Raw genomic sequence first — 23,936 nt, forward strand, 5'->3', positions numbered from 1 at the left:
CCCCGTGGGGCCTAGCCCCAGGCACACAAGAACTGCAAACATGCATGGGGAACAGACTTTTCAGTGACCCCCTCCTTGGCCTGAGGAGCTTAGACAGCACTGGTTGACGTGACCCCTAACGCTGCTTTTGTAAAGCCCCCCTCACTCCTGCCGGCACCTACCCCCGGACCCTCACTAGCTGGGCAGTCCTCCCGGCTGCAGAGCCAACTTTCCACCTGCTCCAGAGAACTCAGAATCAGCTGTTAAGAAAGGAAAAGGCAAAAGGAAGTGAGCAGAGGGTCCGATCACTGCAGGTGGACCTGTTTGTGCCCAGAGGAGACAGACCAGGGACCAAGAACCTGGTTCAACAGAATGAGTCCACGGCAGGCAAGAGCTGCCTGTGCAAGCTGAGCGGTGGCTGCTAGGTGGTGGGAAAAGGCCCCGGTATGGCAGCCTTTCTGGGTTTGGCTTTGACCAGGGGCAATGGGGGTAGCGCCCAGCCCGGGGGTGGGGGCAGGATGGAGGCTGCTTACCTGGAGCTCCAAGGCCTGCTGCAGCTGGTGCTGGTGCCCCTGCCAGGCCCTCTCCAGGGTGTTCAGCTCCTGGTCTAAACCAGCCAGGGCCTGGAGGATGTCGGGGGTGGATGGGTGCCCATCTGCAAGCAGTCGCTGCCCAGTGCTTCGGGCCAGGCTGATGCTGTCTCTCTGGGAGTCCAGCTCGGCCTGTAACAAGACTAGGTTCAGATCCGGGAGGCTGAGGCTCCATGAGTGGGAGGGAGGAGGCCCAGTGGGGAGGGGAGAGGCGGGAAGACAGCAGACTGGGTGGGATGGAAGAGGAGAAAGGCAGAGGCAGGTGAGGGAGAAAGAACCCAAGGGAAAGTTGGGATGAGTATACGGGAAAGGGCGGGGAGGAGGCAAGGTCCCAGGATCCTGACCCTCACCTTGAGCTCCCAGTGCCCCGCTATCATGCGCCGGGCCTCTGCAGGGCTGCGGGGGGGGCTCTGGGCATCCATCTCAGCCCGCAGCCTCCGGGCCCAGACCAGCAAGTGCCGTAGCACAGCTTGCAGTTTCTGGGCTTGGTGCAAGGCATCCAGTGACTCCTTCCTGCCCACAGGGTTCATCCGCTAGTCCTGGGGCCTTGGAGCCCCTCTCCCCCCCACCCCCACATGTGCTTTCCATCCCTGAATCCCCTTAGCCAGAGAAGGGCCCACGGGCTGGGAATGAAAAGAGTGACAATACCAGCGGTTATACGAAATGGATGGAGGAAGGCGCTCAGGGGAAACCAGGGTCGGGGAGAGTAGAGACTGAGATGTTGCAGGGGCTGAGTCTGTGAGGGCAGTGAGACAAAGAGGCCTGGGGGTTTGTACCGCTTCTGGGCCCTGCTCCGGAGCTGCCACCAACTGTCCGTCATCTCCCTCTGCTTGTGGCTGAGGCTACGGGCTGCCCCAGGGCTTCTCTGGCAGAGGCGGCCCACCTCACACTCTAGGGACTGTGGAGGAAGTCAGACTCAGGGGCTGGGGCAGGGAGGCAGGTCACACTCAGGGGAGCCCCGGCTGCAGGAGGGCCCCAGCCAACAGGGGGTGTACCCACTCTGCTGGCTTTCAGGTACCGAAGCCCTCCTGCCCTCTATATGCCCACCCACGGTCCCACAGAGGAGGCACCCCGGGCCTGGGCCCACCTCCATACCCAGATGCACACCTCCACCTGGGCCTGGATGAGGCCCATTTCCTGCTCCAACTCCTTGTGTTTCCGTATCAGCCTCTGCACGCTCTCCGGATCTTTCCCACAGTCCAGGGCCTGGACCAGGGCGGCCTGGGAAGGAAAGCAGCATTATTGGCTTCGCCTTTGCCCCCGCTCCTCCCTCACTGCAGTGGGTCACCGGGGCCGTGGGGTTTCTGTGTGAAAAGCAAGTACCCAGCCTGATTCCCTTCCCAGTGCCCTCAACTGACCAGAGGCCCCTTCCTTCTGTGAAGGAGGAAGATTCCCAGGAGAGACTAGGGGATGGAGTTTCTTCTGATCCAGTAATCTCTGTTTGTGGGGGGAGCCTCCTGTGACTCATATTCCTCTGGGGAGAGCTAGGCATGGGCAGACAGCATGGACAGACAGGACAGGCCTGGTTGGCTAGGGCAGGAACTGCAGGAGTAAGGACAGCAAGGCAAGAGCCCTTTGCAGGCCCAGAACAGGGCACCATCTGTGTCACACGGGACTTCCTGGGAGGCACACAACCTCACTTTCACCTCTGGCAGCATCTAGCCCACGTTTCTCCGTGGTTGCTGACGGGCTCCAGGGCAAACCTCCTGCATGCTTTGCATTTGCTCAGGGACAACAGAAGGAAGGGGGCGTTGGGGGTGGTGGCGCTCTGGCCTCTTGACTCACAACATTTCTGGAAGCCAGGTGGGCCAGCCTCCAAGCCCGCAATGGGGGCTTCTGGGGCCCAAAGTTGACATCCTGAGAGCCCCTGGCACAGCCCCACCCCCACCGTGATGGACCCCTAGCAGTATCTCCCTCCAGTAGCCCAAGCTGAAGAGAGAGAGACCAAAGGCGAGACACATGTAGATTCCCGGTGAGCGTGCCCCCAGGCGGCTGCTGTGGTCTTTCACTACTTACCTTTTCCCCAATCCGCTCAGTGAGGTCATCCATCTTTCCCGACAATGTGTGTGTCTCCAGGGCCCCTTCAAGCTGCTGCTGGTACCGGAGTAGGTTGTCATGGAAACTCTTCCACCTGGCAAGGAGGGTGTAAGGCTGAGTCAGGTGGCCCTCCAGCCCCTGCCTCCCTCTCCTAGCCCCACCGCCTCCCGCTCCAGGACTGGCCTGTTGTTCAGCTGGTGTCGCCGCTGGCAGACGGTCTTGACTTGCTCAGGGCACAGGTTCTGGAGCTTCCGGGACAAGTCATTGATGCTCCTGATGTGGGTGTCCTCCACTGTGTCCTGTGGGGTGAAGGCACTGGCAGCACCCATCCCGAGCCCTGCCTTGGCAATGCAGTCAGCACGTGGAGGGGCTGCCTGGGCCCGAGAGAGGGCGAGGAGCAACATGTCTGGGGAGCGGAGACAGCTGCACCCCATGCCAGGTGCCGTGAGCAAGATGCACTTGGGGCCTGCAGCCCCGGTGTCATCTCTAAGGCTAGAAAATATGTTCCTGGGTCAGAACTGGGCAGGGCGGGTGGGCAGGCACGCGGTGACTAACAGAAGCTTTAAAGTTAAAACACAGCTTCTCAGGATGAGAAAAGCAAAGCAAGGGGTGGAATGAAATGGTGAGCGTGGGCCTCCTGGTGTTGGAGTGTCTCCACCCCTAGGAGTCACCAGGCTGAGGCTGCCACTGCTCCGACACTGAGAGGGGCTTACAGGTCCAGGGGGAGAGGTCCCTGGCAGGGAGAGGGTTGCAGGTGTCCTGCCCCTAGGAAAAGCAGCTTGTAGAGCTTAAATTTCCAAAGCACTTCCCTAGGAAGTGTCTCATGCGAGCTGGGCAGGGAAGGGGGTTCCTCTCCTACAGATGCCAGAGCAGAGCTTAGAGGCTAACGTGGCTCATCTGTGTGGCAGAGCCAGGATTTGAGCCCAGCTCCTTGAGTCTCTCTGGCCCTCTTTCTACCCCAGCGTCTGTCAAGGTGGCTGTGAATTCCACCACCAGAGAAGGGCAGCATGGGTTGGGGCACTGCAGCCTGTCAAATGTCATACACACTTACCTCAAGAGGGAGGAGGTTAGCATGTTTGGTCTCTAACACCTGAGTAGGACTACATTTGCCTAAGTTCTTTCATCTATTCCACATAAGAGAAATAGATTTTTGGGGTGTGTGTGGGGGGGTGCGGTGAGGAGAAGGTGAGGGGCTGAATGAGGGGTCCCAGCAGCTGCAGTTGAAGGATTACCCACTACATGCAGGCACACGCGCATTTTTTTTTTTGAAGTAATTACAGATGCACAGGAAATTGCAAAAGTAGAATGGAAAAGTCCCACGTACTCTTCCCCCATCTACCCCCAAGGGGAACATTTTATATAACTGTGGCATAACATGAAAACCAGGAAATGGACATTATAACTTTTTTTTTTTTTAAGTTTGAGAGAAACAGAGACAGTGCGAGTGGGAGAGGGGCAGAGAGAAAGGGATAGAGAGAGAATCCCAAGCAGGCTCCGTGCTGCCAACCTGGGGCTCGAACCCACAAAACTGCGAGATCATGACCTGAGCAGAAACCAAGAGTTGGACGCTTAACTGACTGAGCCACCCAGGTGTCCCTAGACGTTACAACTATTAACCAGACTACAGGATTTATTCAGAGTTTGTCAGTTTCCACATGCATGTATCTGTGTGTGGAGGGGGGAGGGAGGAACAGTTCTCTGCAGTTTTATCACATGTGTAGATTCGGGTAACCACCACCACACATACATGCTCCCTTTAGGAGGCAGGTGTTATCCCCATTTTAAAGATGAAGAAACTAAGGCTTGGTGAGATAGGGGGCCTGGCTAAGCACATGCAGATAGTAAGCACCGAGCTGGGTAAGACCCACGCGGGGTCACTACTCTGAGCCTTTAAGTGGCCGTTGGGGATGAGTTGGCTGACCTCTGCCCTGCAGGGCCCCCATACCTGGGCCCAGACTCCTCGGAGCTTGCGGAGTTGCTTGCGGAGCTGCAGACAGTGCTCAAGGTCCCGGCCCAGGTCGCCCATGTCCACCATCGCCTCCTGCCGAGGCCAAGGGGTGAGGGTCTGTGGGAGGCGCTCTGAGTCCCAGCCCCACGTGTGCCCAGCCCCTGGGGCAGTATTGGGGCAGGTGGAGATTTGGGGAACTTCCTGCTGGGGCTCCCGCCTGTCGGCAAGCCAGGGAGCTGCAGGCCTGGGGCTCCTCACCCCCACCTCTCAGCCCCTCAGCCCCACCTCCAGCTCTGTCCCTGCCTAGCTGCATCTCACCGTCTCCTGGATCCAGGCATCTGCAAGGTCTGCTTTCTGCAGAAACTCCAGGAAGTTCCGTTTGTTCTCCAGGTCCTGGCCCCGAAGAGCCACTGCCTGCCTTAGCTTCTGCCAGTGTTCCTGCAGGACCCGCAGCCTCTGGGAGACTTCTCCTACCTGAGGGTGGCTCTGTGCCACGAGAGCCTCGCCATCCTGGAAGACAGGACACCCGGAGAGCTTGCCTGTTGCCCCTCCCCATGCTTAAGACCTTTCCCTTGGGCGATCGAGAGTCCACACTTTGGGGTAGGACTGGGGCCACGGGCCTGGCTGTTACCTTGGTAACAGAGATTATCACCTCCTCGTGGGCCTGGACTTCAGCCTCAAAGGCCTGGTGTTTCCGCAGATGTCTCAAGTTATCTTTCAGGTCCCCGGGACGGATTGGCTCTTTCAGCTGCTGGACTCGCTCCTGGATCCAGACCTGAGCCTGGTGGGGGTGGGGACGTGTCCCATAATGCTGATACTGCTTCAGTCCACAGAGATGTCCCACATACCTACTCTCAGCTGTGCCCAGGTAGTTGACTGCTGGCCCCAAGAGCTGAGCTAGGCAGTGCCTGGGAAATGAGATCCAGTGCTTCTAGCCCAGGAAGACACGTACCAGGCCCGGCTGGTCCCCCTCCCCAGGGAAGGGGTGGGCAGGGCCCTTGGGTGGGAACTCATTTTGGATGCGAGGCTGGCTTTTTCTTAGGCCCTAGATACTCGGTTCCCTGCCCCTTCCTCCTTTCTTCTCTTTGCCCTAGCCTTCATGAGCTCAGGAAGCAGTGGGGTCTCTGCTCATAGTGTCTCTTAATCAAATGTCCTGGGTCCCAGCAAGGCCTCTGGGAAAGCCATTTGACCTTCCAAACTTCAGTGTCCTTATCAAAGGTGTGCGGTGAGGCCCGAATGAACCTATGAAGGTGAATGTCATCTGTACGCTGTAAAATGTGGCCCGAGCAAAAGGCACTGGGTTGGAGGTGGCCCTCTGACCTGGGTCACGGCCGTGGTGAAGCCAGTCAGCAGCAGAGAGGTGTGCAAGGCACGTCCCCGGCTCTCCGCCAGGTCCTTCACTCGAGCCCGATGCTCTAGCACTGTGCGGAGCCCATCCTGCACCTTGGGATCCCCAAGGGTCTTCGCCTGCTCACACAGAGCTGCCTCCTGCGGGGCAGGATCGGAGACACAGTCCACTGCTTTCTCACACTGGGAGGCTGAAGCAGGGGCTGGCTCACAGGGAAGCCTTTCCCTCAGCCCGACATGGCCCAGGGCTGGCTGGTCCTCCCAGAAAGCCAGAACCAAGTCCCACAGCTACACAGTGACCAAGTCATGTGGAGCCAGGTATCCCTGCTGTGTGGCCCTCATCCAACTCTGCTCAGTCAGTTCCAACCAGGCACCCCTACTCCTACAGGCTGCCCCCATACATCAACATTACCTGTGGGTATGCACCAATCACTCCGTGTCCCCCATTTACAACTCTTCAAAGTTCCCGGACTCTGCCTCCTTTCCCTCCAGTCACCCCCAATTTCTGACCATGCCAAGTTCTCTTTGAATCTATTACCTGCTCATCTTGGGCAGTCAGAACTTTCTGGAAGGTCTTGTGTTTGCGCACCAACTGCTCTGCCTCTTCCACTGAGCTCCCCAGGGCACTGGTTTTCAGGGAGACCTGGATCAGCCCATGGAAAAGTCAAAGAGGCCCTCAGGGACTGTCCACGCAGCTGGGGCTCCCCACCCCCATTTGCAGCCATCTGTGCTAAGGCAGCATACAGCCTCTGGGCCTCCTATCAGGGAAAAAGCCAGGGTCCCGGGAAGCAAGGAAGCCAGTGGAAGGGAGAGGAAGCAGGAAGGAGGGAGCATGGGGATGTGTGCTACAGGGTGAGGGGGACCTGCCTCTTGGGCTGTGAGGATCTGATCTAGGAGGTTACACTTCCTGAGGAAGATCTGCTCCTGGTACATGGCTTGTAGTTTCTTTTCCTTCTGTTCCCAGGCCTGGAACATCTGTTCCCGCTCATCCTGCAGGCCTTGCAGCATTTCCTGGACCTGGGGATGTGCATGTGGGGAGCCTGCGTTGGGGAGAGCCGCATGGACAAGATCGAAGCAGGTCCTGAGGGAAGGCGCCGAAGGGAGGCTGGTGTGGCACAGTGGGGCAGGGTGTGAGGTGATCAGGCTCAGACTAGGTCAGGGCAAGCTGGGGGGCATCAGAAAAAGGGGCCCACCTCCTTGATGGGTGTCCCTGCAGCCAGAAGCACCTGCTGGCCCAGCTCGGAGGCCCTCTGGTGCAGTTCGTCCCGGGCTTCCAGCTCTGCCCGAAGCTGTTGGTGGGTGACGAGTTTTAGAAGGCCACTGCTGGGCTCCCTGGAGCTCTCCTCTCCCTGCAGCTCCTGCCACACTCTGGCCGCCCAGGAGGTGCATTCCTGCACCTGGGTCCCCAAGAGATGGAGGGGGAGAGTGGGGTGAGATCTGGGCTGGGTGGCAGAGAACCGGGCTCTGAGGCCCAACTACAGTCTGCCCAGATGCACTCATACATCAGAGTAACTGAGCTGTCCCAGGTCAGAGCCTCAGGTGAGGCTCATGGGGCCTTTTGTCACCAGGTTCCTCTGCTGTCGTCCAACCTAATCCTTCCAGGTCCACTAAACATCTACATTTGCCAGACTCATCACCCTTTGCTTTTGGTGCCCCTCCTGCTTAGAAACTCCTTCTCCTCCCTTCTCTTCCAAGCCTCACCTGCTCTTCGAGGGCCAAGGCCTTGTTTGTCTCACGAAGCCTTCCCTGGCACCACGACCTCTTGCCACTCACCTTGTCCTCCGGATTTCTCATTGAATACTTATAAACTGCCTTCTGTTGATGCGTGTACACATCACACAGAGCTAGAGGGGCCTTGGATCTTTGTCCAAACATCTCATTGCGTGGATGAAGAAGGGTCAGTGACACAAAGTACAGAAGTTTTGCAAACTCCAGGTACTCACAAATAGGTATGTTGATGCTCTTCTAACTCATGTCCATACTGGGTTTCCCTCTAGAGCTGGAGGACCTCGTTTATGATGCACATGCACCATTATACATGCGTGCGCGCGCGCGCGCACACACACACACACACACACACACCCCGACCAAGAGTAAGGAGCCCTCACTGATCTGTGGAAACGGGCCAGGAGGCACGCCCGCTCCAGCTGAGTCCGGCGCTGCTCCGTGTGTAGCTTCAGGGCCTCCCAGGCCTTCACCAGAGCCTGCTGCCTCTGCTGCACCGCATGGGCCTGGGGTCCCCGACCCAGCTTCTGTACCCTGCTCGCAGTCTCCAGCAGTTCCTGCAGCTGGGGTCAGGGTGGAGCATACGGAGGGAAGGGTCATGTCCTCCTAGAGGCTGAAGGGCCAGCCGGGCCCGCAGACTCCTCCTTGGGCCATGCCTGGACATGCACGGTAGGCCCAAGTGGAGGCCCCGTGGGAGTGGAGAAAACCCAGGGGAAGAGACGGGCAGGCCTGAGCGGCCTGTAAGGGCCTGAGTGGGAGAGGCCGTCAGGGTGGCTCACCTGCCGCCCAGTGCCCAGGAGCTCATGCTCCAGCTCCTCGTGTCTCCTCAGCTGGGCCTCCAGCCCACGCAGGTCTGAGGCCACATCATTGGGGAGGCTTGTGGTCTTCTCCTGAGGAGAGGAGATGGCCAAGGTCATCAGGAACAGAGGGTGGGGCACCGAGGCTGGGGCAGATCCACTTCTAGAAAGAATTCCCTTCCTCCCTTCAGGCTCATACCTGGACCTGCCTGAGGGCTTCCGACAGATCTCTGTGAACTCTGAGGGTGACCTCGGCATCTTGGAGCCGGTGGCCCTGGGCCTGGGTCAGCTCCCGCAGCTCTGACCAGGAAGCCCTGTCCCCAGGCATGTGGAACAGGAGTAGGAGGTCACCCATTGGCCCGGCATCTCATTCCACCATTAGCTAGTCTGCTCAGCCCTCCTCTTCTCTGGGCTGCACCCAGGACTGGCCCAAAGCTCCCCTTTATAACACCCTTCCCTGCCACGGGGCCTGCCTGCAAACCTGCCTCCCGGAGCCCTTCTAGCTTTACCACGAATTCAGCCCTTCACCGCTGCCATGCTTACTACTTGATTTCTATGCTTTGTGGTACTTCTTCCACCTCGTATATTCCAGTCTCAGTATGTCATTCAAATTATAAATATTTGAGGGCAGAGGCTGCATCTTCTCTCCCTTTTTCATTTACTCAGCCCACTCTCAATGAGCTCTTAAGGCTTCCACCATGGCCAGCGTCCATGTTGGGGGTCATGGACAAATCATGGCGTTGCCTCAAAGCCACAGGCTGCGGGGGGTGGGGCACACGAGCCAGGTGGCAGGTAGGCAGACTGCACAGCCCCTACCCCGAGTCCTGGGAGTCAGTGGTTTGGAAAAGTGTCCCTGGGGGTCTGGGCAGGACTCCCTGACCTGCACACCCAGCCTTGCCTCCCTCCACAGGCCGTGGTCACCCGGGGTTCACTCGGCCTCCCTGGGACCGGCCCCCTCTCCAGATTCCTTGGGGGCAGGCAGAGCCAACATGGCCCCAGAGCATCTTACCCGCTCTTTGCATTCCAGAAACTGCCCACACTGCTCGCTCCCCCCAAACCCGCACCCCTGGCCTAGCCCACTGGCCACTCACTGCAGGTCCTGCTGCCTCTGGTGGGCGTCGGGGGCAGCGCGGTGCCCCAGCTCCAGCAGGCTCTCTACCAGCTGCTGGCAGGTTGCCACCCGCTGGCCACCCAACTCTACTTGGCGCTGAAACTTTGCAAACTTGGTGTGGAGGTGCTGAGGACAAGAAGGGAGTGGGTGACAGAGTGGCCCCCTGCTGGGGAGGCAGCAAGCAGCCCAGGAAGCAGGTGCCTCATGACCGTCGGGCAATGAGGGGTTGGAGAGCCACCGTGCCCGCACACTCTCCTCAGAAGGCCTGTCCTCAGCCAGGGCTCATGACCCCCGTGGCCCCCTTCTCCGCAGCCCCGCCAGGCTGTCCCGTTGCCCTCAGTCTCCCGCCACAGGCTATCCACCGAGCCCTGGCCTTCCTCTCACCAGGACGTGCTCATGGTCTTCTCCGAGGCTCTCCCCTTCCCTGGCCACCTGCTTCTGGCTAGCCAGCCAGCTCCACAGCTCCTCGGCCTCTCCCATGAACTCATGCAGCTTCAGAGTCCCCTCCAGCTCCCGGCCCCTGTAGGGACAGCCGTAGTTCCCACAAGTCAGTTGCATAATTCCCCCGGGGCAGCTGGCCGGGCTGAAGGAGGGAATCTGTAGGAGTTTATTCGTGGTCTCTGCCCAAGCCTGTGGCTCTGGATTCAGGAAGTATCCAGCCTAAGAAGGACAGTGCAGGGCAGCGGAAGGCACACATGTGGGGAAGAACAGAGCGTAGGGAGCTAGGGGCTGAGTTCCACTGGGCCTCACTGAGGACTTGATGGAAGGAGGTGAGTAACACACAACAAGGACTCATCTGAAGCGTCTCCGTGGGCCAGGGGCCATGGGTTCCTTCCAACTCAGGGTCACAGTACAGGAACAGTCAACTGGGGCTAGACTCCCCGTACCCAGAGTGGGTACGGTGCCCCTTACCGTGTGATTGCCAACGCCTGCAGCGCCTGCAGCTGCTCCCGAAGCCTCTCCCGCACCACTTCCAGCTGCTCAGGGGCCCCGGGGCCAGTGAGGGTGTGGGCCCGCTGGTCAAGCTTCTCCATGGAGCTCCAATAAAGAACCAGCTCCTGCTGTAGGGCCTGCCGGTACACATGGACCCGTGCCAGGCTCAGGGTGGCTCTGGGTGGCTCACTCATCTATACATCCATCTACCTACCCATCTGTTCCCCCACTGATCCTCATGCCCAGCCATCTACCCATCTACCCACCCGATGATCTACCCATCCATTCATCCCCAACCCATCTGTCCAGCCATGCGTCCACCATCTACCTACCCGATACTGATGGAGCTCTTACTGTTCCATCAAAGTGAAGACATGATGGTGCCCTCAGAGGGCTCACTATTTAGCAAGGAAGGGTAAATGCTGGGTAATTGGAGGGAAAGGGTAAAATGCTGGCTAAAAGGAAGGGAGGGCACAGGCACAGGAGGCTCTGTACTAGACCCCAACAATACAGTCTACACAAATGGAAAGAGATGAGTGAGCTGCCCAGGATGCCTGGGACACCAAAGCTCCACGAGGTCACAGCTCCAGGCACACCCCATAGGAATGGCTGAGAGTCCTCAGTCACAGGACACGGAAACACTGACCATGAGGGCTATACAGAAAACAATGCCCAGATAAGAGGACGTTTCAGTGCCATCCCGAGCCAGCACTGCTGCAGGGTCTAATGCTGTGTGACCCTGAGAGTCCGATTCCAGGAAGGAGGAGGGTGGTCCAGGCCTCTCTCCCTTTAACTAGACAATGCTTGTGGGGGAAGGTAGGTTTCGGGAGGGCATTTAGTTAACTCAAAGAATGACATTCCAAGTGTGGGAGGGAGAATTCTGCGGAAAACATGGAGAGGGTTAGAACAGGTGACCCCAAGCGAGGACAAAGTACTGGGGCAAGAGAGGAAGAAGAGAAGGCAGAGAAATCCTGAGGCTACAGGGGTATAAACTGGTCAGGGGACTACAGAAGGGGGGCAGGGGTTCTTCAAAGTGTTGCCTCTGAAGAAAGGGAGCACTGGGGAGGAGCAAGGGTCTTGCATGATTTGGGGTTGGGCAGGAAAGGAACTGGCCGTGTTGTCAGGAAGCAAGAGCAGGGCTCTGTGCCTCTTAGTAGTAGATGTGCCTTTTGGGAATGTGACAACCCTCTCCTCGTGGCTCATCGACACCCTAGTGCAGACTGTGTGGAGGATGCCTGGAACATGGTACCTGGTGCTTCCCAATGAGCCTGGCAGTGGCCGCCTTGTCTCCACCATAGTCCTGACTGCTCACCAGTGGCCATTTCTCCTTCACCCAGTCCTCCAGCTCTGATGCAGCCAGAAAATACTGCCAAGAATTAAGCCACTTCACCTTGACGATCTCACATAGGACCCTCCACCACCCCTTGTGGACATGATGCCAGGCTCTCCAGCAGCCAGCACAAAGAGGGTTCTGTGCCTACATGGGGACCACCCAACCTCCTGGGCCAAGGTTCTCACCACTGACCCAGTGCCCCAAGAGTCCCAGTCCTGCACACCTCACTCAGAGTTTGCCTCCCTTCTGCCACTTCCCCTGATCCTGTGAGCTCTCTGCATCTTACCTGCTGGACAGCAACAGCCTGCTGTAGGCACCGGGCCTGCACCTCACATGTCCGTTCCAGCTCTGCCCAGAGGCCTTCCAGCTTCTGGCACTGCTCCATGACGCGCTGGGCTTGGGGGTGCCCCGAGGCTGCGAGGCTCCGTCCGGAACCCAGCACCCATTGCACCTGTCCCTGGTGGGCTTTCACCTCTGCCTGGAGCACCTGCCACAGAACAGCATGAGGAGCTGCCGCCTCTGGGGTTCCCTTTGTCACGGGGTGCCTGGAACGGAGCCGTGGATGCGGCTCCGGGCCCCACCGAGACAACACTCCTGGGCAGGGGATAACTGAGGGCAGAGACTTGGAAATCAGGACACCCTGAGCAGTGACAGAGGGTTTCTAAGGTCTAGGAATGGGATGTCAGGGATCCCGGGAGAAGATGGGGGGCGCTACCTCATGCTTGTGGCAAAGTCTCTGAGCACCATTCAAGCATCCGGTGGAGCTGGTGGAGCTGGCTCTGGGCATGTGCTCAGCCACCCAAGTGAGCTCCAGGTCGCTCAGCTGGTAGAACCGGTATAGCTCAAGTGAGGCCTGCAGCTGTACGTGCCGAGTGGCCAGATGTTCCTGCAGGGACTCGAATCTGGGTGGACACAGAAGAGATGGCGGATGCTGGGAACAGATGGGGACAAGATCCTCGGTGCTTTGTGTAGCCCAGCCAGGGACTCACGAGGAACAAAGTAGGGATGGGGCAAAGCCTCAACTGGTGAGGGGAAAGCGGCTGGAGAGGGCTCAAGGCCCAAGCTTTCACCCAGATGACCTGTATGACTTCCGATTTGGGGTGCTGGGCATGCCTAGCTGGGGTCTCCGGTCTTCCTATCCCAGAAACGACCCCTCTCGTAAGGGACAGAGATTTGGGGAACCTCAGATCCTGCAGATGCCACCGCAGGGCTCCCTGGGTGGAATCAATCCTCACGTTCACATGGTGGGGGTGGCACACAGCGGGATGAAGATGGAACAAGCAGGTGGGTACCTCTGCAGGTACTTCTGGGTCTCTTCCGTGACGGTCTGGGAGGTGAGTCCCCGCTCTGCCTGGGCGATGAGGGCAGCCATCTTGCTGGCCAGCGCCTGGCTCTCGCTTTCCAGTTGGCAGTGCTGTTTCTGTCGCCGCCGGCTTGAGCCCAGGTCCTGCCCTGGTTCTGCACTCTGCAGAGCCCCCTCCAGCTGCTCCATCTTCTCCTTGGCATCCTGAGGAAGGTGCAAGGTGCTGCACTAGCTCTGGAGTACAGGCATGCAAGTTCTTGGACTCTGACACCACACTGCTTGCAGCTTAACAGATTCACCGGGGACTTGCTGACTCTACCGTTGTCCACCTCCCGCCTTCCCCCTGAGCCTCATGACCACTCCTGTCCCCTCATGCTTCTTCCTCCACGGGGATGCAAGTTGCGCTCACCACACACATGGGGTACACAGGAGACGATTCTATATTGGCCTACAGGAGGGCAAAGCCAGGCTCAACTTGCCATAGGCTAGAGGCCTCTTAAGACTGCAGGACTTCCCAGGGCTAATCCAGAGTTAGTAGAATACCCCAGACTTCTGCTCCGCAGCACCCCCCCCCCCTTCCTGTCCTGCCTGCTCCCACCCTGCCTGGCTCAGTGCAGGCTTAGTCTCCTTCCCGTGCCCTGTCCCTCCAGCTGACCTGCAGCAGCCGCAGAAGCTGGGCCTGCTGCCTAGCTTTTTGGAGCTTGTCTCCACGCTCTGCCATCTTGTGCTTCAACTCTTCCCACTTGTTACTCAGGCCCTGGAGGCTGCCCTGCACATCTTCCTGGGCATGGAGCCTACTGCTCAACAGCTGTCTCCCAACCTGGGGTGGATGCAAAGACCAAGGGAGTTTCGTTGAGTTGCTGGTACCATGAGCGGCCACAGCAGGCTGGACCCAGGTGGCAGAGGTGGGGGAAGGGGTAGCTGGCTACAGGCTGCATTCCACAGGCTTCCAGGGCTCAAGAATTTCATGTGGCCCCAGGTCTGGACAGAGGTCAGAGGGCTTTCCTCTGATACCACCAAGTAGAGCAGAGGGAGTGGGGGGAGCAGGCATCAGACTATGGTAGAGAAGGCTTTGTTCAGGTAGACGTAGCAGGCATTGGAGCTGCCCTAGGAGCTGGGGGTGGGCTGAGCTGAGGTTGGTGGGGAAGAGATGATGGATACTTTCTGGGCTGGTTTGGGTGCCAAGACAAAGAGGTACCCAGCCGAGCGGAGGAGGAATCTGGGGGATCCTAAGTCCGAGGTAGCAGTAAAGAATCTGAAGGGGAATTCTGGGCTGGGAGTCTGAGGAGGAGGAGGCCCTGTGCCCTGTGTCCACTGCCCCCACCTGCTGCAGGGCCTCCATGTGCCCGTAGGTGGCCAGCAGCGCTCGCTCAGCTGCTCTGTGCAGCTTGAGTTGCTGCAGAATGTTGCTGGGCTCTTGGGAAGGCCCATGTGCTGCCATCAGCCCCTTCTCCTCTATCCACAGCATCAGCTCTGCCACATCCTGTTTCCATTTCTGCCCAAGAACCAGGAGAAAATAGGTCTTACAACCAGGGATGAGGGGGAGAGGTCTCACAGACTCCCAATGGCCCAGATCCAATCCTAGTGTGCGGGGGGGGGGGAGGGGGGGGGCGCTGGGGTTATTGCTCCCATGTGGAGACAGGGAAGCTGAGATCAGGACGGAAATGTTTCTCCCTCACATTACTCCCTCAGAGTAGGAAGATGCCCGGGGACTGATGGCCTGGGCCCCATGGTGTCCTGTGCCCAGATAAGAGGAGCACTTGAGCAGTCCCTGCTCCCCCAGCTCACATCAAATGATGTGTGATCATTTCTCTCCTAATAGGCTTATGGTAGAGGAGGCCTGTGGACTGGTGCAGCTCTGAGCCCCTATGGGGGCTGAGCAAGTATCCGGCAGAGCCTAGGTCTGCAGCTGGTGCCCGTGGCCCATGCATGAGCCTAGAGTGTGGCCAGAAATGATGGGGAAGGGGCACAGCCAGATGAGGGATGGCAAGGAGGTCTATCAAGACTTCAGGTCCAGTCTTGACTCTGAACAGTGTGGCCTCAGCTTGTTTTCTTCATCAGGAAAAATCCGATCCATAATGCCTGTCTCACAAGAAGCGCTATGAGAGTCAACGACCTAACATGTGGGAAAACGCTTTGGAAACTATCAAGGGCTCTGCAGAGCCCACAACTGTTAGTGCAGTGATAGACTCCTAGGCACTCCTCTTGGGGAGGCCTCGTGCACCTGGGCTGGCCCCCTCACCTGGAGCTGGAGGGAGGCCAGCAGCTGCCTCTTCCTCTGCTCACTCCTCTCCTGGACCCCGGTCCACCGTCCCTGGATGCTCTGCAGCTGCTCTCTGACCCTGGAGGCCGGGTGGAATGGGGGAGGGTCTAGGGAGGGCTCCACTCTAAGGCCCACCGGGGTGCACCCTGCCGCTCCTCCACTCCCCACACTGTCCCCCGGCCTCAGGGCGACAGGCTTTGTAGTCTGAGAAAGGGTGGTAGGCGCTGCCCAGACAGGCCTTGCTCACTTGCGCGCAGCAGGGTGTCGGCTCTGGGCCAGCTTCTCGCCACGTGCCCGCAGAGCCTCTACTCGAGGCCCAAGGATCCCCAGCAGGTGTCCAAACTCTTGGTGCTGCTGCAGCAGGCTCTGGGCTTCCCCCACATCCTCCTGGGGGTGCAGAGACCTGGGGTCATGCTTGGGATGACAGGGGTCAGCACCCTATCGCCCACTGCCATCCCAGGGCCACCAGCACCCCTCCACCCCTGCCTACTGACTTCAAAGCTCCCTCCAATGATGGGGAAGCATCACCGCAGCCCTGTATTCCAGACTTCCTACCCCAAGGTGGCCCTGCCGCAGGAAGGCCTCGTGGCTGGCACAAGTGGCAGTGAAGTCATCTACATCTCTGCCGAATCTATGCAGCTCCAGCCCCTCCTGCAGCTGTTGCCGTCTCTGCTCCCAGGCGGCCTGCAGTCCCCAGCCTCGCTGGCTCAGGAGCCTCAGAACACGGGCCACCTCTTGGGAGTCCGGAGAGTCCGAGGCTGCAATGGGCTGGCCCTGGGCCTCCAGCTGCTGCAGCCTATCCAGGACGACAGGCAGAAGGTCAAACCCCATCTCCTTCTCACCCCCCTTCCTCCCCTCTCACTGGGTCATTCATTTTGGAGCTCTGATAGAAGGGTAGCTGGCAGGAGGTCTGAGGCCGGTTAGACCCCTGGTTCACTTGTTCCATGGGGCAGCTGTGCCCTGGCCCACTAGTGATGCACAGAACATAACAGGCCTAGCACACTGAGGTCTCAATACTTTCCCTGCTCCCGGTTTGTTACACCCTTGCTCCGGGGGACCATCCCAATGCCGATGCAAAGTCAAGTAGAAAAATCACTCAAACCGCATACATGCCTGACTGCAAGGCCACTGCCAGCCCATGAGTATTTAGAAAGGGCCCACAGGCACCCAGCTTGAAGGCTCCACTTCCTCTGAGCTGATGCTGCCCTGAACCATTCGTAGAGTCTTGAGCACAAAGGACGGGATGGATTCAATGACCACTTGGCTACCTATCAGGGTCTCTCGTGCAGGGCACAGCCTGTAGACTGTACCGGGTGACCCTGCCTGTCTGAAGACCTGTAGCATCATCCCCGCAGGAGGAGAGGCCTTGCCATGCTGAGGAGTTGGGTGTCTTAGTCCCATGGGGGGAGGGGGGGGGGAGGGGAGGGGGTCCTGAGCCATCTGACTCCAGGGGTTCCCATTCTGGTTACCCAGAATTGCTTGGGAGACTAGGCTGTCCTGATTTCAAACAATCCATCAAGTTCACCTGGATGGGGTATGGCCAGGCCTACACCTGACAGAACCTTCCAGGAAGTTCAGATTCTGCCCTGCGTCCCTCCCTGAAGCATTCAGGATGCCGGACCAGTTGGTTATGTACCCCTCTTTCAAGCCTGCCCCAAGCACCTGTTGGACACCAGCCTGGACTACAACCCTGAGTGATGCCCTGCTTCCTGCCTCTCCCTCTCTGATGTCCTGTCCCCACAGGCCTTAGCCAGCCTGAGGCACATCCTATCCCGCCTCCCGTCCAGACCTCTCCTGCTGCAGCCGTATCTCCTCCAGAAGGTCTCCGTGCTCCATCAGCAGCCTCTGGGCCGAGGCCACATCCACCGCCTTCTCCTCGCTGTGCAGCCGAGCCCAGACGCCCTCCGCCCACAGCAGCAGTTGCTGGCTGTCCTGTAGGAAGCTCTGCCGTGTCCGTGCCTCGGCCTGGGCCCTGGCCTGTCGGGCCACGTGCTGCTGTACCTGCTCCAGCAGCCCCTGCAGCGTCTCCACCTGTCCTCTCAGGCACTGATTCTCTGTGGGGCCTGCCTCTTCAGCTCTGGGAGATGGGGCCCAAGGCCCAGTCAGTGCCCTGCCCTGGTGTCCGGGCTCGGAGTCCCCAGGCAAAGTGGTGTTGACTCTGCACTCCTGCCTCCCCCTCACCGTGGGACAGCAAGCCTGTGTGGCCTGCCCTTTCCCCATGAGCATTTTCTCACGCCGTGTCCCCACCTGTGCCCCTGCCCTTCAGACAGCACATCCAGCCTGTGCTCCAATTTCTGTCCCATTCCTCATGCCACAACCCTGCTCAGTCCTCCCCTGCCTCCCAGGGCCCGAACCCAGGCTGTACTTGATGGTGATCCTCTGCAAGTGGTACACGCTTCTCTCCAGTGCCGGCATCTTCTGCTGGGCCAGCTGCAGGACGCGGTGGCTGTCCTCTGACTGCCCCAGCTCCAGGGTTTCCAGCCGGAGTATCAGGTCTCGCAGTTGGACCTGTGTGGATCTGCACTTGTGCAGAAAACTGCACACGTCCGTGGTGCGTGCCAGCTGCATTTCCTTCTCTTTCTTCAGGGCTTCCAGCTGCCCCCACCTGAGCAGAGTGAACAGGGATGTCTCTGTCACAGGGACATCTCCACAGCCATACTGGGGCCGTGGCTGGGGGTTCACACAATAGCTGCTGCTGGGCTGCCTGTCCCCATGCCCTCTCCTGTCCCTGACATGTCCGGTGTTTCCTCCTGGCATCTCCAGAGGCACATCAGCAGGCGTGCAGGTCCGGGCAAAGCATCCAGCCTGTCCCCACTGCTCTGTGCTCCCTCCGTCTTACCTCTGGCTCAGTTCCTCCTGCTGTTGCTGAATTCTGGGGGCATCTTCAGGACATCTCTGCTTCAGCTGCTCAGCAGAGCTGCTGACCTCAGTCAAGCAGCCCCTTCCCACAGCCAGGGCAGTGAGGAAGTTCTGGGGAAAAGAAGACCCAGGCCCTGAGTGAGTTTCTTCTCTTCCCACACCGCACTCAATACTACAAATGACTTGATATGCTCTGCTGTGCAGGTGTCTGAGCAGCATCCCTCTGGAAGGACTGGAGTCTCTGTCCTTAAAGGGCTGGGAGGGCCCTTTAAAAATTCAAGGCTAGGTATCCAAATTATAAAGCAAGAAGTAAAACTGTTAATATTTGCAGATGACGTGGTATTATATATAGAAAACCCTAAAGATTCCACCAACGAAGTGTTAGAATAAATGAATTCAGTAAAGTTTCAAGGTACAAAATCAATATAAAGGAATATTTTGCATTTCTATACACTAATAATGAATGAATCACCAGAAAGAGAAATTAAGAAAACAATCTCATTTACAATTGCATTAAAAAAAAAAAAAAAAACCTACGAATAAGTAACCGAAGAGATAAAAGACCTGTACACTGAAAACATCGATGAAAGAAGTTGGGAAACACCCCCCCCCCCCACAAATGGAAATATATTCTGTGCACATGGATTAGAAGAATTAACATTGTTGAAATGTCTAAACCACTCAAAGCAATCTATACATTTACTATAATCCTGATAAAAATTCTAATAGCATTTTTCACAGATATAGAACAATCCTAAAATTTGTACGGAAATGCAAAATCCTAAAATTTGTGTGGAATAGCCAAAACAATCTTGAGAAAAAAAAAAAGTCTTTCTCAAGACATCAGTTAAGGCATCACGCTCCCTGATTTCAAACTGTATAGTTTACTATAGTAAACTGTAGTAATTATTTATAATGATCAAAATAGTGTGGTATTGACATAAAAACAAATAGATCAGTGGAACAGAATAGAGAGCCCAGAAATAAACCCGTGCACATACAGTTGATTAATTTATGACAAAGGAGCCAAGAATGGGGAAGAGATAGTCTCTTCAATAAATGGTGTTGGGAAAACTGGACAGCCATGTGCAAAATATGAAACTGGATCCCTACCTTACACCGTACACAACAATAAATGCAACACCCAAAACAAATAATCTGCTTGCAAAACAGGCAGAGGACCTGAAGAGACATTTCTCCAAAGATGACATACAGGTGGCCAACAGACACAGGAAAAGATGCTCAGCATCACCCTTTATCAGGGAAACAGATCAAAATGACAACAAGATGTCACCTCACACCAGTCAGGATGGCTGTTTTCAAAAAGACTATAAATAGGGGCACCTGGGTGGCTCAGCTGGTTAAGCATCTAGCTTCGGTTCAGGTATGATCTCATGGTTCATGAGTTTGAGCCCCATGTTGGGGTCTCTGCTGTCAGTGTGGAGCCTGCTTCAGAACTTCTCTCTTTCTCTCTGTCCCTCCCCAGCTTGTGCATACTCTCTCTCAAAAATAAATAAAAAATTAAAAAAAAAAGGGTTAGAGGGGCTCCTGGGTGGCTCAGTCGGTTAACCGTCAGACTTCAGTTCAGGTCATAATCCACAGTTTGTGGGCTTGAGCCCTGCATCGGGCTCTGTGCTGACAGCTCAGAGCCTGGAGCCTGCTTCAGATTCTGTGTCTCCCTCTCTCTCTACCCCTCCCCGGCTCACACTCTGTCTCTGTCTCTCTCTCAAAAATAAATGAACGTTAAACAAATTTTTCTTAAAGGTTAAAAAATGGCTAGAATTAAGTGTTGGCAAGAAGGTGGAAAAAAGGAAGCCATTGTGTTGGTAGGAATATAAACTGGTGCAGCAACTATGGAAAATAATACAGAGGTTCCTCAAAAACTGAAAAATAGATCCAGCCTATGATTCAGCAATTTCACGTCTGGGTATTTAATCCAAAGAAAATGAAGACACTAATTCGAAAAGATAGCTACACCCCCATAGTCATAGAGGCATTATTTACAATAGCCAACATATGGAAGCAACCTAGCGTCCAGTGATGGATGGACAAAGAAAATGTGGCAAAGGGGTGCCTGGGCGGCTCAGTTGGTTAAGCTTCCAATTCTTGATTTCAGCTCAGGTCACAATCTCACTGTTTGGTCTGTGAGATTGAGCCCCCAGTCTGGCTGTGTGCTGATATCAGGGAGCCTGCTTGGGATTCTTGCTTTCTCCCTCCCTCTCTGCTCCTACCCTGATTGAGAGCTGGTGGGTGTACACATGCTTTCTTTCAAAATAAATAATAAACCTTAAAAAAAAAAAAAAAAAAGAGGGGCGCCTGGGTGGCTTAGTTGGTTGAGCGTCTGACTTTGTCTCAGGTCATGATCTCATGGTTCGTGAGTTAGAGCCCCACACCAGGCTCACCAGCCCACTTTGGATCCTCTGTCCTCCTCTCTCTCTGCCCCTCCCCTACTCATGCTCTCTCTCTCTCTCTCAAAAGTGAATAAATATTTATTAAAAAACAAAATCAAAACCAAATGTGATATACATATATACCACTGTACTAAAGATGGACCGTGAGGGCATTATGCTAAGTAAGTCAGAGATAGATAAATACTGTATGATCTTACTTGTATGTGGGATCTAAAAAGCGCAAAACAGGGGCGCCTGGGTGGCGCAGTCGGTTAAGCGTCCGACTTCAGCCAGGTCACGATCTCGCGGTCCGTGAGTTTGAGCCCCGCGTCGGGCTCTGGGCTGATGGCTCAGAGCCTGGAGCCTGTTTCCGATTCTGTGTCTCCCTCTCTCTCTGCCCCTCCCCCGTTCATGCTGTCTCTGTCCCAAAAAATAAATAAACGTTGAAAAAAAAAAAATTTAAAAAGCGCAAAACAAGATAGATACAGAGGACATATTGGTGGCTGTCACAAGTGGAGAGGTGGGCGGTGGGTGAAATGGGTAAAGGGGGTCAAAAAGTGCCAATTTCTAGCTATAATGTAAATAAGTCATGGGGATGGAATATATAGTTTGGAGACTATAGTTAATAATCCTGTGTTGCATTTTTGAAAGTTGCTAATAGAGTCCATCTCAAAAGTTCTCATTACAAGAAGACAATTCTGTAACTATGTGTGGGGATGGATGCTAACTAGACTTACTGGGGGGTACATTTCACAATACACACAGACATACCATTATGTTGCATACCTCCAACTACTATCAGGTTGTGTATCAATTATACCTCAATAAAAACAAAATAATTCAAGGCCAGATCCCTTGCTTCTTCTTCCCAGACAGGACTACAGTTAACATGGAGAAGTAGGACACAGGAGTGAATAACGGAGAGGCAGGAGCAGGCGGGGAGGGAGAAGGACAGGAATACGGAAAGGCCGCAGGGCCAAGCAGCCAAGACGCCCACCTTGGCTCCACAGGGGCAGTACCTTATACTTGAGCCGAGTGGCTTCCAAGTCATCCGCCTGGGGCTGCAGCATTTGGAGCAGTGCGGTCTGGTTCTCCAGCCATGACTGCAGCTCTCCACATGAGTCATAGAAGCCAAATAGGGCCACTGCCTCCTCCAACTGAGCTCTGCGGTGCTGAGGAGAGGCCAGCCCAGAGGTTGGGGCAAGGGCCAGTTTCCCCCTAGGGCACTCAGAGCAGGTCCCCATACCCTTCCCCCCAGGGCTAGAGAAGGCCCCTGCCCCACTGCTGGGCCCTGCGCCCTCTGTTGGAGGTCCAGGGGAAGGAGCGGACAAGAGCTTCATATCAGGTCAAGGGCCCTGGTAGAGTGTGCTCTTTTGATCTAGCCCTTGGCTCTTAGGGACAAGCCACACTTCTGTGGGACCTGGCTCTGCCTAGCCCCACCCTTCTCCCCTCCAGGCTCTCCTCCAGCCATCTGCCACTCCCAGCTTCACTTTCAGGCTCCAGGCACTCTGGTCTTTACTCCTCCGGGACCTCCTGCCTGCCTGGCGATAGGTACTGCCCAGGGGATGGTCGCCCCCATCTCTCCTGCCCTCCCCCTGTCTTTGCCTGCTCTCAACCTCTCCTTGTTCCAGTCACAGCCTAAATGGCCTCCCCTCAGAGATGCCCTCCCTGACTCCCAGCCTGACCTGGGCTTCCATCACACCCACCGCCATCTAATGACCTGTTTCTCCTCTTCTCTGCCTGTGTAAACTCCTTGGGGGCAGCGAGCACGTCCAGTCAACTGCTCTGTCTCTGGACTCCCAGTTCAGGGTCCAGTGCAGAGTAGGTGTTCCATGAACATTTCTTGAACAAGAAGTGTTAGTTACCTTTGCCAGGGCCCCCAGGCCCTCATAGTCCTGGTTCAAGCAGTCCTGTATCTGGAGTATGGTGTTAGGGTCAAAGTCAGGGTCAAGCTCAGCGGAGAGGACCATCTTCTGAGTGCTTGGGGGCCCAGAGTGGCAGGAAACCTCACTCCAGGTCCGGAGGTTCCTCGGGCCTTCCTTTGGAGAGCTCAGGGCAGATACCACCTGTGCTGAGAGGACACAGGGCATTGTGTCCAGAGGGGACTCCCCTAAACACGAGGCTTGGCAGGGTGGGGCCAATGGTTGTACCTGGGGTGGTTCCAGGAGGAACCGGATTAGTGCATGGAAACTGGTGGGCAACATGAGCAAAACCAAACTATCCTCGGATGAGTTCTACAAGCATGCAGACAAGATTCCACTAATCGGACTGGGGCAGCCAATAAGAAGTTGCTGAGGAGGGGTGGGGCACCCCCAAGCCTGAAGCTAAGATTCCCAGGTCAGGGGCCACAAAAGCCCTCCCATTTCCACCCTGTGTGTGTGGTCACGGGAGACGGGGCATAGTGCTCAGACCACATGTGCATTTGGTGCTGGAGGCCTGTAGTTCTGGGTCCCTGCCATCCCACACGTACGGTAAGCGACACTTGGGTTGCGGCCGCCCGTGCCTGCTCGTCCAGTCGCCGTAGCTCCGTCCCGAAGGCATGCAGGCTACGCTCCAGTCGCTGGTGGCGCAGCAGCAGGGCCTCTGCGGCCGTCTGGTCCCGCCCGCGGGACGCGCTCTCCAGAGCCGACTGCTGCTCCCGCAGCCACGAGGCCGCGTCAGCCGCATCACTGAAGTACTGCAGGCAGGAGGGCAGGCTGGGCACGGGCCGACCCCACACGCCTGCCCGGCCCCCCGCATCCGCAGCCTAACTACCTCCTGGACGAGCATAGCCGCCTGCAGCCGAGCGCCCCGCCTGGCTGTGGAGGCCCGGAGCCGCTGCCACACGCCCTGCAGTGCCTGGGCCCGCTCCCTGGGGTCTGGCCGCGTGGGGTGCCCGCGGGCTCCCAGGTCGCATCCCCTCCGCACGAGATCAGTGCACATGGCCTGGTGGTGGCGGAGCTCGGCTTCCAGGGCCTGGCAGGGTGCAGAGCTGGGTGAAGGGAAGGAAAGGGAAGGGCCAGGTGGGGACTGGGGCAGGGCCCAGGGTCACACGGACCTTGTGTTTCTGCAGGGCTGCTCTGATCTGGCTAAGGTCCCAGCCCAGGGCTTCATCCTCCACCAGCTGTTCGTGCTCCCTCAACCAGGTTTCCTCCTCCTCGCAGTTGTGCAGGAACTCTGCCTGCTGCAGGGTCTGCTCCAGCAAGGTGCGCCTGAGGGGTGGCAAGGGGCACCAAAGGGACTGGGGAGGGGGCTCCCCACAAGGCTCAGACACTCCCCCTTAGATAGGAGTTTTCTTTTTCCTGATAACTCAACAGGGGAACAGAAGACAGAGGTGAAGGT

The 23,936-nt window shown here is 56.9% G+C and overlaps 1 protein-coding gene across 1 annotated transcript in view; it reads right to left on the minus strand.

The window, feature by feature from the left end:
- Window positions 1–23,936, minus strand: part of SPTBN5 (spectrin beta, non-erythrocytic 5) — a 46,328-nt gene that overhangs the window by 11,873 nt on the left and 10,519 nt on the right. The window contains 37 exon segments of the mRNA XM_086710438.1: window positions 162–239; window positions 513–701; window positions 920–1,082; window positions 1,346–1,467; window positions 1,677–1,790; window positions 2,586–2,735; window positions 2,738–2,905; window positions 4,552–4,647; window positions 4,873–5,064; window positions 5,186–5,335; window positions 5,875–6,042; window positions 6,440–6,544; window positions 6,769–6,918; window positions 7,095–7,298; window positions 8,010–8,189; window positions 8,406–8,516; window positions 8,623–8,737; window positions 9,515–9,660; window positions 9,919–10,054; window positions 10,447–10,604; window positions 11,717–11,833; window positions 12,087–12,287; window positions 12,516–12,702; window positions 13,093–13,307; window positions 13,759–13,923; window positions 14,428–14,598; window positions 15,346–15,445; window positions 15,614–15,753; window positions 15,922–16,162; window positions 17,156–17,443; window positions 17,732–17,971; window positions 18,206–18,336; window positions 21,635–21,787; window positions 22,481–22,681; window positions 23,086–23,292; window positions 23,370–23,570; window positions 23,653–23,806. Of these exon segments, the coding sequence (XP_086566564.1) occupies window positions 162–239; window positions 513–701; window positions 920–1,082; window positions 1,346–1,467; window positions 1,677–1,790; window positions 2,586–2,735; window positions 2,738–2,905; window positions 4,552–4,647; window positions 4,873–5,064; window positions 5,186–5,335; window positions 5,875–6,042; window positions 6,440–6,544; window positions 6,769–6,918; window positions 7,095–7,298; window positions 8,010–8,189; window positions 8,406–8,516; window positions 8,623–8,737; window positions 9,515–9,660; window positions 9,919–10,054; window positions 10,447–10,604; window positions 11,717–11,833; window positions 12,087–12,287; window positions 12,516–12,702; window positions 13,093–13,307; window positions 13,759–13,923; window positions 14,428–14,598; window positions 15,346–15,445; window positions 15,614–15,753; window positions 15,922–16,162; window positions 17,156–17,443; window positions 17,732–17,971; window positions 18,206–18,336; window positions 21,635–21,787; window positions 22,481–22,681; window positions 23,086–23,292; window positions 23,370–23,570; window positions 23,653–23,806 (6,007 nt within the window).

Source organism: Puma concolor, chromosome B3, assembly GCF_028749965.1.
Source record: "Puma concolor isolate L17-30 chromosome B3, mPumCon1.1.hap2, whole genome shotgun sequence".
NCBI lineage: Eukaryota > Metazoa > Chordata > Mammalia > Carnivora > Felidae > Puma > Puma concolor.